At 41.0% G+C, this 13,698-nt stretch overlaps 1 protein-coding gene across 2 annotated transcripts in view; it reads left to right on the top strand.

The window, feature by feature from the left end:
• BMP2K (BMP2 inducible kinase) overlaps positions 1-13,698 on the top strand; it is a 50,324-nt gene that overhangs the window by 25,871 nt on the left and 10,755 nt on the right. For both annotated transcript variants that reach the window (XM_031044746.2, XM_031044747.2), the window contains exons 12-15: positions 929-1,024; positions 1,586-1,773; positions 4,296-4,453; positions 9,093-9,215. In XM_031044746.2, the coding sequence (XP_030900606.1) occupies positions 929-1,024; positions 1,586-1,773; positions 4,296-4,453; positions 9,093-9,215 (565 nt within the window). The remainder of the gene's footprint in view (positions 1-928; positions 1,025-1,585; positions 1,774-4,295; positions 4,454-9,092; positions 9,216-13,698) is intronic.

Genomic DNA, 13,698 nt, shown 5'->3' with positions numbered 1-13,698 from the left:
GCATGTTGTCCAAGGCTCTGTCCAACCTGGCCTTGAACACTGCCAGTGGTGGAGCATTCGCCACTTCTTTGGGCAACCTGTACCAGTGCCTCACCACTCTCACAATAAAGAACTTCTTCCTTATAACTAACCTGAACTTCACCTGTTTCACTTTAAATCCATCACCCCTTGTCCTGTCACTACAGTCCCTGATGAAGAGCCACTGTCTGGCACCCGAATGTTAGGGATTATCTAGGTGATGACGTTATGCTTGGAGTAGGTGGTTGTACAAACACCATCTGAGTAGGATTTTGATATTTTTTTGCTTTCTTCAGTTTCTTTTGGTCAGTGAAGAGCTTCCTTTCTGTAGTTATTTTCTCTGCCTAGATGTTTAATGGGTGCCACGTGTGGTGACACTGTCCAGCTTGCATGCCATTAGGTGTAATTGCTAAAGTTGTGTAGCATAATAAGTGTAAACATTGCAAAGGAGCAGCTAAGTCAAGCAAGAACTTTCAGATCCTCCCAAGATGCCTACTGCTGTAACGTTTTTGGTTTTTAACACTATTGAGAAGCTGTGCTTCTTTAATGCACAACCGATGTGTTTTCCAAAGGGGCTTAGTAGTGGTGAAGATGACAAAAGCTCGGATGGCAGTTGGCCTGCCTTAGAAAAGGCAGTGTTGAATATGTAGTTTAATTTTTGGTTAAATAGGCTGGTATTAATTTTTTTTGGGGGGGAAGGGGGAAACAAACCCAAAATAGAAAAGCTTCCAAGCAGTCATTAAAATGCAAAGGCTAAACTGCAAGCTGATTCTTGATTATGTGATATCTTAACTGGAAAATGCTGTTGACTCACAGAAGTGATTTTAATTGATGCTTCTTCTAAATATCTGGTTATTTCTAAAGGGGGGATTATGACTTATTAAAGCTGTTTTCTTCTTTCTGTCTATAGTATCAACAAGCAATGCACCAGCAGATGGTCCAACAGCAGCTGTTGATGCAGTCTGTGTACCAGCAGCAACCTTCCCAGTCTCAGTACCCTGCCATGGTATGTCGGGAATAGAACGTAAATGGTACAACTTTAAAATACAAGCTGTGTTTGGAAGTCTGTTGTGAATGTTCAGTAAGAAAAGTTGGTGAGTAGTTGTAATGAGCTGTGGATTTGGTTGTGTGAAGTTCAGCATCCAAAATAAAAATTCAGCTGGGGGGGGGGGGCGCGGGTGAGTTAACCCAAAGTGATAGAAGGCATCAAATTCTACTTTAAAAGGAAGAAAGCTACCTGACATAATCAATTTCTAGAGAAATTGTCCTGAGATTTTGGTTATTAATATTTAAGAATGGGGTATGATGAAAACTAACTACTTAGTGCTTCAGTAGGTTGCAATAATTGCAAAAAGCTAAGTGTTGAAAAAATGGTATCACTGAGTTGTTATGGCAGTTTTTCAGCTGTATAATGGACAGATATGGCTTCTTGCTTCTGCTGAAGCTACTAAGCTTTTCTGGAGTGTGGTGGCTGTTAGTGCATTTGGCTGTAAGACTGGTAGTGTTACTGAGCAGAAGAGACTTGCTCTGTCCTGTGTGAATTTTAGTAACACAATCATTATCTTAGGTGCAGCAGTATCAGCAGGCTCTGCTACAGCAGCAGATGTTTGCTCAGCAGCAACAGCAGTCGCAGCAGGCGCAATCTCCTGAATATATCACTTCTCCTCAAGATTTCTCACCAGCCTTAATCTCCTACCCTGGGTCACTGCCAGTATGTGCTGGAACCGTGGCAGATTCCCCCTACCCTGTAAGCAGGCAAGTATTCTGACATAGATATAACTAAGGGTTACTTTACTGCACATGTTCTTAATTGTGATGAACATTGCTGAATCATTTCCTCAGAAATCACTTGCTTCAGTAGGAAGCAAGTTATTAGGAAGTAGTAAAAAGGAGGGAGTAGGAAGTGTTACTTAAGAGCAGTTAGATAATTGATGTTCAATGGTAAAGGATATTTTGGGCGGAAAGCAGGACACAACTTGTTAACAGATGAATCTGGTACAACTTCTTAAAGGACCCATCTTCCACTTTTTCTTCTTCATGGACTTATTCCAGGAATTGACTGCTAACCACTTTGCTTAGGATGGTCAGTTGAATGAAGTTATGAGTGTGTGGAAGTCTTTCTTTGAAGAAAGGCCTTATAGTGGGCAGTTATCTACTAGGGCTTCTAACTCTTGTGTCTGTTGATCCAGAGGTCTGACTTAAACGCTTCACATCATGAAGTATACCTCAACAAAGAGACCGTCCATTTGCAGGGGTCTGCAGATTTATGTTAATGAAAAATGTCTTCTCCATTAATGCTTATGAAAAACAAAGTGTAGAGTAAAAGATCCCTTCCATTACTGATTTTAAAAATAAATCACAGTGTTGTCCAGTTTCACTGATGCTACGAACTAGGTTATAGATGGGTACAGGTTCCTACTATACTATATGTAGAGAGAAATCCTCTGCAAGTGTGGGAGTACTGCAGTCTTTGGTGCAGTCAGTTGTGAGATAGGCTTTCAGTGAGTAGTGTGGCTTATGTGTTTTGGGATGCTGCTGTCATTATTAGAATCTACTAGATTACAGTGTGTTGAAAGACTAAAAGGCAACTTTTTTTCCTGCTTTAGGCTGAGTTGATATAATATGTATCACTGTGACCACTTAGGCTTCATCTCACCAATTATGCAGTCTAATCCCTATCAGAGAGTGTTGTCCTGCACTTCTATGCCCATATTTGAGACCTACCAGTTGTACTTTGGTCAGGTCAATTGCCAGAGTACTTTGGTCAAAACTGACTTCTAAAAGGGATTCTGTTCCAGTCTGGAAGCAAATGTGTGTATTTCCAGTTGCTCTTCTGTGCTTTTGGCTGAAGATTCTGACCTTTATGTTCAGTTTGAAGTCAGTGACTGAGTTAGCAATGGTTTGCAATTTATAAAATTGATCTTGCAAACAAGAAATGTGACTTCCTGTCTTAGAATCATAGAATGGTTTGGGTTGGAAAGGACCTTAAGGTCATTCAGTTTCAACCTCCTGGTGTGGCCAGACACCTCACACTAGACCATATCACTGAAGGCTCTGTCCAACCTGGCCTTGAACACTGTGCCCCAGGGATGGAGCATTCACCACTTCTTTGGGCAGTTTGTGCCAGTGCCTCACCACCCTCACAGTAAAGACCTTTGTTACATCTAACCTGAACTTCCCGTTTCACTTTAAACCCATCACCCTTTGTCCTATTGCTACATTCCCTAGTGAAGAGTCTTTGCCTGGCATCCTTGCAGGCCCCCTTCAGATACTGGAAGCTGCTCTGAGGTCTCTACACAGCCTTCTCTTCTCCAGGCTGAACAGCTCCAACTTTCTCAGCCTGTCTTCATATGGGAGGTGCTCCAGACCCTGATCATCCTCACAGCCTCTTCTGGACTTGCTCCAACAGCTCCATGCCCCTCTGGAGGGGGCTATGACTTTCTTTTGCCTTGACATAGTACAGTGTGTTGCACTGTATGTTGTACATCTCACAGTAGCAAGAGCCAGTAGACTTTGGGACAGCAGAACCCAAGCTGACAGGAAGAAGCCCCTTCTCCTTTGTCTTATCTTGAAAAGATGGTTCCTTTGGAGATGGGCTGCAGCTGTGGCCTCCAAAGCCTGGCCTGGCACAGAGAGAAACTGGTTAGCATGCAGGAGCTTGCTGATTGCTGCTTTTCTAGTCCCTTTCAGACCAGTAGGTCAGCGGTAGACATAGTTTGCTAAAATATGCATGAAAGGAAAAACTGATCTAGTCAACAAAGATTTCCTTGGTTGTGTAGATAGGGCTAACACAAGCAGGAGCTGTTATGTCAACTGGTTTATTGTATCAGTTGGATGTAAATAGGATTCAAAGATGCTTAATGTGTCTGCCAAGAAAAAAATAACTTTAAAATGAAGAGAACTGGTGAAAACTTAAAACTCAGTAGGCTTTTCTGAGGCACACAAGGGCAGTCTCCCATGGCAATATAGAAATTACCCCAGGTGAAATGCAGTTTTTGCCCTTGCATATCACCTTGATAAAGGATTCTGTGCTTTAGCTACAATTAATAGAGTGAAAGGTAAAAGTCCAAGGATTGTGTACAGAAATGATGTGATCAAACCACGTTTCAAGCAATCTGTTTGCTCTTAAATTAGCTTTCAGATGCTTTTGGGCTAAGCTGTTAATGCATATGCTTTACCTGTATGTACTGTTTTGGCATAGTGAAACATGTCATAGATTGTCACCCTGATAATCCTGTAATGTTTCTCTTTATTTGCTTCCATGACTGACTTTACAGTTCAGGTATTCCTGATGCTGAATCAATCACCAGTTACCCAAAGCAGAGCATCAGTAACCCACCTGATATGTCAGGCTGGAACCCGTTTGGAGAGGACAATTTTTCCAAATTGACAGAGGAGGAGCTGCTGGACAGAGAATTTGACCTGCTAAGATCAAGTAAGGGACACTTGAAGGCTTATTTTGCTTCACAGTAAATAAGGGCTCTGTAGTTGCTCAGCTCTTCCAACAAGGGCCTGCCAAGGGCCATGCAGGCTGTGTACAGAACATTCTTTCTGAGCATTTGAGGGCAGAGTTGGGCCTATCTTTCTTTTTTTTTCCCTTTTGAAAATGTGTGCAATAGGAACTCACAGTCTAAAATCAGTAGTTGCTGGTTCAAATACTGCAGAAATGGTAATAGCTCATAAATACTGCTTGTGTCACCTTGGTTGTCAGAAGCTCTTAACAGCAGAGGTATGTTGTCAGACAGGAAAAGAAGTTTGGCTGCTTGCTTTATTCCTTTCCAGCTTTTTTTTGTTTCAAAACAGAGGGGAAGATTCTGTGGTTTGGATCTGTCCTTTGAAAATGCCTGAAAGAAAATTGATCTAACACATTATGTTAATGTTTTGTAATGTCCTTTTTGATGAGTGGCTAAGTGTAAGGACTGCTTTATTGTTCTGATATTGCAATAGTTAAATAAACTTTTTGCTCTTAAAGTCATTTATCTCCATGTTTTTTACTTGGAATTACTTCCTTTTCTGAATTGCTTAACACATGCTTATTTTGGATGCTTCCTAAGTGCCACATAAATCTTTTAACCATGCAAGTGTTTAGACTTGAAGAAGGCTTGAATAACTTAAGGCTAAATGCTGCAAACTGCTGTCTCTAGATCTCCAACAGAAAGAACAGTTAACTACTACTACAATTCCATTCTCCAGTTTTTGTACTACATGTGTGAAAATAGTCTGGAGTTTTAAAAGGCTGACACTACTTAGGCATGATTTTGGCTCAGCTCTTAAAGGTAATTCAATGCATGGAAGAGCCAAATGTGACAATAAGCTTCATATACTGTATCAGAAAATAAATGCGACAGCATAGTTTTGCTTAGTAATAACCAGTATTAGGGCTTCTTAGTCACTTGAATACAAAAGTGCAACAATTTAAAATGACTCTCTAGACCAATAGCACACTAGGTGGCAGGCTTGGTCATGCATACTATGAGGTGTAGTTCCAGCTTCTTAGGCCTTCTGGCTTGAGATCCAGGGAAGGGGGAGTGTTGCTAGGTTTAATCTGGGTGTGTGTGTGTGTTGTGTTTACACATAAATACATACATCAAAGACTTCAAGACTTGTTTTTTGTGCCAAAGAGGTAGGAATTTGCCTTGTGCTGCTAATGCCTTTGCTTCAGTCAAAGCAGAAATATTTATATTTTGTCTACTGCTATTTTCTCAGACTTAGGTGGATTAACAAAAAATTGGGGGATTTATTGCACAATTAAGGCTTATATCTATAAAATTGTCTTTAACTATATACTGCTTCCTGGAATTTCCTCAGATGTATCTTAAGGATCAAGGCTTTATTCTCTTTGGATGTAGGTGATCTCTTATGAGAGAAATCCTCTGTTTACTACTAGCTATTTTTTTTACTCAGTTTTTGAGTTTACTGTGAATCACTTTGCCATCTAGAGGAAGGAGAATTGGAGACAGAGGTTTAATAAATGCTGCTTTTCTGTTACTAAAACTGATTGCTGTTCTTTACTTTATAACTCATGTACAGCATTATGCAAATTGTCTTTCTGTGATGCTTTGTGGTACTAAGTAGCATTCAAAACACTAATCCTTTCTTTCTGCTTCCTAAAGCCTGGTTTGTATTGTTGAGCTGATGCTTTATCCATAAATTATAATTATTTTAAAATCTGTCAGATATTTCTAAAGCTGTTGTATTCCAGACAGTAATACATGAGTAATGAAATCTACACAGCCTTTGTTAGAGGATCCAGATATCATGAGTTTTTGTTAGGCTGACAGTACTGTTGGATTTCATGCATTTAGTAGCTAAATGTCATAGGGTGTGTAGTGATGGGCATTGCTGTGATGATTAATCACTTTTCCTTTAAAAAGGGAGGTAATTCCTAGAACAGAATACCTTGCTTTAAACTTTGTGGAAGTTTTCATATTAAAAAGATGACAATTGCAGAAAAATGTAATGTTCAGCACTGAGCACCTTTGTGGAGAGCTTTGATATGGAGTTACATGATGGAGTTTCTGGTTCTTGTGTATGCTGTTGTTTCTTTGTTGGTTTTGTTGTCATCATTGGTATTAAGGATGATCCAGAAACAACATATGATGCTGAGATTCTGACATCATTGTGAAGAAATGGATTTCTTACAAAGAGCTCCTGTAACCACTTCATAATCTTTGCAGAGTTGGGAGCCAAGAAAATGAGTCATCTTTCTCACCAGGGCAAAAATACAGCACAGCCTTCACACTGAATTGGACAAAGATGCTTGTTGGATCCAGAATCCTCTTGGTGCCTCAGCAGAGACATCTATGGGTCCAAAGCCTACAAAGTCCATCTCCTTTGCAGTACGTGCAGTATGAAGGAGTTACTTTAGCCATATGTGCAAGGAAGAGCTGTGGTTCTTAACAGGCTTTCTTTGTGCGTAAGTGCTGCTTGTACTTCTGAAAGTCCTGAGAGCTGTCTGCTGAGGAACCTTGCACCTCTCACTTGGGAACACCTAGATTCCTTGTTCATGGTTTTGAATAACTGCACTGTTCTACAGAAGAGTCTGCTGTGTGACACGGTGCATGATTGTGTCTCTGGCAGCAGTCTGGGCTGCATTTGTGTGTTTACTCACTTAGGTGGGGAAGAAAACTTGGCTTTTTATTTTAAGGAGGTGGTATCTGGAACATAATACAGTAATACTGACACTCCTACACATCTGTTTGTGTGAAGCTGGAGGACCCACCTGTCTTATCTCTTAAACATTCTCTGATAGAGAAGTGGCTCTTGTTACAAGGTGGACAAATGATACTCGCACCTCAGAAGACTGAAAAAAATGGTTCTTCCTTTTCCAATAGCCTTAGAGCTGATAAATTGACAAATTTTAAACTTCATTTTTGAGGGAAGTGTATCCTCTTACATATATACCCAGCTGCCATGGAGGAGCTGAAACCTTCTTTTTACTCATTTTGCCTCATTTTTCTTCTATGCTTAGCACTTGAATCCATTTTGTTTCCCACTATCCTTGGCCCTGCTGTTCAGACTGGGAGATCTGATCATCGTCTGGCAACTTGAACTTGCATGGCCTTGCATGCCAACATTTGCAAGGATTCTGCAAAGGGTAGTTGTTGCACCCTTAAAAGTTCTAAAGTTTGACCTGCAAGCTGTGCAGTAGTGAACTGTGTTTTCCCCGGGAGGCAAGACAGTAAGGATAACAGAGCAAAAGCATCTTTGATTCATTCTGCATTTATCAAGCAACACACACACCCCCAAATAAAAAAAACTCCACCAAACCAACCCAAAACCCCAAACCCTTCCTGAGGAGAGAGTGCAGTGTGAGTTCAGAATCGGGAACAAATGCTGCTGTTGGATATGATGCTCAGCAGTTTTTTGTTGTCAGGGCTCAAAGCGGATTGTATAAAACATCCAGCTGCCAGCTGTTGGTGCATCTTTGCTAGTGTTCTTGGCCTCATGGCTGTGTCACTGGAGGATAATCTTGTTCATGTTGGCTAGTTGCTACCTGTTCCATTATGTATATGTTGAGGTGAGAACAACTACTTAATCTCTACACTAGGAGCACCCAGTTGGGATTCTGTTTTATGCCTGCAGTGGAACAACTCTCATTTGCATTTCTTTGGAGAGTCTACTGGTAGGTAAAAGGCAATTCACTTTATGGACACTTGAATATGAACAGAACACTTGCCTGTGAAAAATGGTGCATAATTCCAAAACTCCTGGGCTTTGTACAGAGGATTTAGGCATCTGTCTGAGGAAGATGAGCTTGCTCTCTAGTTCCTGATGGTTGTCTTAGTAAAGCCTGCTGGTTTCTGTGTTGAAGGACTGAATGAAAGACATGCCAGTAGCTTGATATGTCAGTAGGGTGCAGTTGGACTGCTTCTCCACAGTGGCAAATTGTGAAGAAGGTTGTGCTACAAATGGTTTGGAAGAGCAGCAGCTTGCTGTGGGAAAGGGGGAAGGTGAAAAACTGTGTCGTTTGCGGAGAGCATGTAGGGTGTTTGCTGAAGGTGCAATATGTTGTCTCAAAATATGTTGGCTGATGGGCCTTGCAGGACCCTCCTGAGATGTGGTATGGTGGATGGACTGGATCTTGACAGTGATGTTAGAATCTGAGTTTAGGTAGAAAGACTTGTGTTTACCATTCCTAGTGCTTCAGATATCTGACTGTGTCAAAAAAACTTTTGTATGTCACTTTATAAAAGGAAAATAAAATAAAATTGTGTTTTAAGGGTTGAAGACGGTACAAAACTGATGCCATGTTTCTCTATATTATGACACTCAAGTTGGTTTTGATTACTAACAGATGTTACACGCTTAATAAAAAGTATTCCCAGCTGTTTTGCTGTGGTTGTCAACTTCCCTCATTTTCTGGCAAAGGCTGGCCAAAACTGCGATAAAATGGATGATTCTATATTTGAGCTAAGTGTAATGCTTCTGACTTGAAAACCTCAGAAGCACAGAGGTACACAGAGGTACAGAACCTCCAAAGCACAGAGAGATACCTTTTGCTTAGGCATAAGACCTGCCATTTTTATTTTATTTTATGTTTCGTTCTGTTTTGTTTTTGTTTTATTTTACAGGCAGGCAGCAGCCTGGACAGGACAGGACAGCATCTTCAGATAAGAATGTGGAGCCACATTCTGCTCCACAGAAAAATCCTCCTGAAGATCCCTTTGGTTCTGTTCCTTTCATTTCTCACCCAGGCAAGTTGCATCTGTAACATCACTACCTCATATATATGCAGTCATACATATATATATATATGTGTATATATATATGGTTCTGTTGAAGTACGTGCATCCAGTTAAATGACCAAAGAATGGTTCTGCCCTATGACAGTAAATGAGTTGAATGTTTTTTAATAATGTTGATTATCTCAAAAACCCACTTCTGCACAACCAGCTCCTGGTACTTGTACAGTGTATAGTCTAGGTAGTCTCCACAGTGCAGTTATGTTGGACCAGTGCAGCATGAATCACTTACATAGAACTAGAAGTGCTTTTGCTAAAAGCAAATTACTTGCCAAGACCAAATCTTGTTATTTCCCTGTAGTCTTTCAGCTCAAGTTCAGTTCTCCAGCTAAGCTAAGACTGTAAAGCTTCTGCTGCATTTAATGCATAGTTTCTCTCTATGTTGAGTCTCAAACAAGTTATTTTGTGTCTGTGTATTTAGAGGGGAAAGGGGGATTTATTACTGTGCTTCAGCTCACCTTTGGTTTGGCCATGGATGGAAGTAAAAATAACACTGTGTGTGAATGTTGTCTGTGAACGTGCAACCATGCCTCATTGTGCAATTTCATTGCCAGTTTTAACATTTGCTTAATCAACACTTCGGTAATTGCTTTTGATACCTGTAGCGGACTGATACTTGTGGCAGACTCAAGCCTACATGACAGTTAAATGGTAGAAGGAACTTCAGTAACTTATGGAGCCACTTAGACTCCTACCTAAGTTTTGTCGAGAGTGCTTGTATGATAAAGGTGCCTTAACATGACTCGTAAAAACTCTTGTAGTGAAAGTTCAAAAGCTCAGATAACATGCCTTAAAATAGAGAGCTTTAGGTCAACCTAAGTTAGCCTCTGTATTTCCTTTTGCTTTCATCTTGCATTCCTGAAGGTCATCTACTAGGGCTGCTTAATGCTCACAAGTGTTCTTGTGAAGAATGAATAGGGTAACACTGTTGTATTCTGCAAGGTAATTTGTGAAAATACCTCTGCATCCATGTCTGCACCTGTTGTTAGGAAGACTTGAATTGATTCTGTTTGGTATGTTACTCCATTCCAGTTTCTCCTTTTCTTCTGTTTGTTCATAAAGTAAAAGTTTGCATTTTGTCCTCTTAATATTCAGTAGTTCAGTACAATGTGAAAGCAGTTCTGAAATGAAGGAAGATTTGCTCTGTAGGTGCAGTTTTTTGTTTGAAAGGGTTTACCCAGGAGTCTTTATTAAGAGACTGCTTTATTGTAGAAGTGACCCTAAATTACATGCCAAAGGAACAGTAATTGTTACAATTAATCTGAGATGGTGACTTAGTCTCTTGTCTTGAGTATTCATAACCACGTGTCATGGGATGATTTGGTTTTATTCCTTGTTTTAAGTCTTATTGCTCATTACTGTTTTTCAGATAGTTACAATATAGCTTATATTGTAAATGAGTGGCTTCACTGTAGCATGTTGTATGTTTTATTTTTGTTACTTGGAATCCAAATTTTAATTATTGACATACTAAAAACCAAGGGGAGATGCTTTTTCAGAAAAAAAGGAGAAAAACAAACCAATTGAGTTATGCGTGAAAAAAAGACTTCTTGAAAAGTGTTGCTTGTGAATTGTTAGCTCTTTTACCGGGGGTGGGGAGGGAAGGTATGTTTTTCAATAGCCTTTTTTCTGCTGACTTAGGAACTAGAGTTTAAGTGTACATACTGGCTTGATTTCAAGGAAAGGGATTTTTAATTGTGTTAACAGTAAATTACGCTTAGCAACCAAATCAGATTTGATAAATGTTCAAATCTGAAGATCTGTCTGTTAAAAGCTGGTTTGTTTTCCCCACAGAGTTCTTCAAACTGTCTTGAAATGAGCTGTTGTAAGACAAGGAAGAAAAAGGGAGCAATGTTAGACATATTTTATTTCTAGTTGAAGGCTGTCTAGGACAAACTTGGCAAACGTCCCTAAGATTTAATATTTCTTCGTGTACTTCACATCTTTGTATAATACGTTCTTTCTGGTTTGTTCCTTGTGATAATAAAAGATTTAACTGAGAAGTAAGCTGCATGCGTACCTTACTCAGGGTGTCAGGGGGAAATGCCTGAATAGGAAGTGGAACAGAGGTTTAGTATCTTGAGCACAATTCAGGTCTTTGGGTGAGAGCCTGTCCTGATCTAGTTTGAGCAGAAGTTTCACCTCCTTGCTAACGATGCAAATAACAGAGCATTGTCATTACTCACTCTGGTTTAACTCTACTGAATCTTGACTGCTTGAATTGTGATGATTTGTGTTACCAATACAGAGTATTAAAAAATAAAGAGAAAATTCTGCTTCCTTAAAACATGACAGTTTCTGTTGAAGAGGTGTTCTACTGTATTACCAACTTTGGAGCTGGAACTCTGGTCTTTCTGATTTGGTTATTTTTGCTGTGCGACATGGGTCTCAGGTTCATAAATCATAGAATCATAGAATAGTTAGGATTGGAAAGGACCTCAAGACCATCTAGTTCCAACCCCCCTGCCATGGGCAGGGACACCTCACACTAAACCATATCACCCAAGGCTTCATCCAACCTGGTCTTGAACACTGCCAGGGATGGAGCATTCACAACCTCCCTGGGCAACCCATTCCAGTACCTCACCACCCTAACAGTAAAGACTTTCTTCCTTATATCCAGTCTAAACCTCTGCTGTTTAAGTTTCAACCTGTTACCCCTTGTCCTGTCACTACGGTCCCTAATGAATAGTCCCTCCCCAGCATCCCTGTAGGCCCCCTTCAGATACTGGAAGGCTGCTATGAGGTCTCCACGCAGCCTTCTCTTCTCCAGGCTGAACAGCCCCAACTTTCTCAGCCTGTCTTCATATGGGAGGTGCTCCAGTCCCCTGATCATCCTCATGGCCCTCCTCTGGACTTGTTCTAACAGTTCCATGTCCTTTTTATGTTGAGGACACCAGAACTGCACACAATACTCCAGGTGAGGTCTCACAAGAGCAGAGTAGAGGGGCAGGATCACCTCCTTTGACCTGCTGGTCACACTCCTTTTGATGCAGCCCAGGATACAGTTGGCTTTCTGGGCTGTGAGCACACACTGAAGCTGGCTCATGTTCATTTTCTCATTGACTAACACCCCCAAGTCCTTCTCCGCAGGACTACCATGAATTTCCTTTTTGCCCAACCTGTAGCTGTGCCTGGGATTGCTCTGACCCAGGTGTAGGACCTTGCACTTGGCATGGTTAAACTTCATGAGGTTGGCATCAGCCCACCTCACAAGCATGTCAAGGTCCCTCTGAATGGCATTCCTTCCCTCCAGTGTATCAACAGAACCACACAGCTTGGTGTCATCGGCAAACTTGCTGAGGGCACACTCAGTTCTATTGTCCATGTCAGCGACAAAAATATTAAACAAGACCGGTCCCAACACCGACCCCTGAGGGACACCACTCGTTACTTGTCTCCAGCTGGACATTGCGCCATTGACCACAACTCTTTGAGTGCGACCATCCAGCCAGTTATTTATCATGTTGTATATGGGAGTGTAGCTTAGAGCCATCCAGAGTACTTATTTTGTTTCTGAGGCCTAAGGGTTCTCTGCTAAAATCAGTTAAATACAAAACTAATTTCTGTCATGAGTGAGACAGCAGCAAGAAGAAGGAGGTGGTGTATCATCTTTTGACTTAACTTCCCATGAAGTGATGGTAGCCTAGCAAAGTAAGTGCTAGCAGGTAACTCTTACATGTGTCTCCAGGAAGGTGATGCAAGGGAGATGCAAAGGGTGACATTTGAAACCTTTTATCATCGCTGGAAAGAAATACGGGGTGCTGCAAGGGGTGAGCCCTTGGGAGTTTCCCTGTGGAGCTGAGAGGGCATTTGAGGCCACTGCTGCTGCAAGGATCACTGGGAAGGAGAACCTGGAGCTGGATGGACTATGAGTGCTTCTCCACCAGTGTCTGTGCCTGTTCTTCTTGGAAAGCCAGCAATGGTAGCTGTGTCACTTGATGTACTGTGCAGAGGGCAAGCAGTAGTGGGAAATGAATTAGTTTACTATTGGGTTCCTCATATTGGAAAACAGTTGATCATGTAGAAGCACTTACTGTTAGCCACACATGGTGTATATACTAATAAAAGTGTTTTCACAAGGGTTGCATGTAAACTTGCTATATACACTATTTTATGTATAAATGTGGAAAATAGTAATGACTTGGAACTTGAAATAGCTGGAAATGAAAATTGGCTTGAGAGAGAATTCCAGTGCTCAGTCTGGTAGAAATAAAAGTAACCCTACAAACATGCTGAGAAAAAGAGAAGCACAGCTGAGTAGGAAGTTAATGGTGCCTTGAGGACAGGCACCAGATGTGGAAAACAAGATCTGGTTCTTGAATGCATGAAAAACTAGATGGTAGCAGTGGAAGAACTTGCTCCTGTGGTCAGGATTTTGGAAATGGAAGCTTTTGATGCAAATTTGTATTAACCAGTTGTGTTGTAACGTCCT

Source organism: Melopsittacus undulatus, chromosome 5 (genome assembly GCF_012275295.1).
Source record: "Melopsittacus undulatus isolate bMelUnd1 chromosome 5, bMelUnd1.mat.Z, whole genome shotgun sequence".
Lineage (NCBI taxonomy): Eukaryota > Metazoa > Chordata > Aves > Psittaciformes > Psittaculidae > Melopsittacus > Melopsittacus undulatus.
Note: the sequence above shows the minus strand (reverse complement) of the source record. Positions and strands in the feature narration are given on the sequence as shown.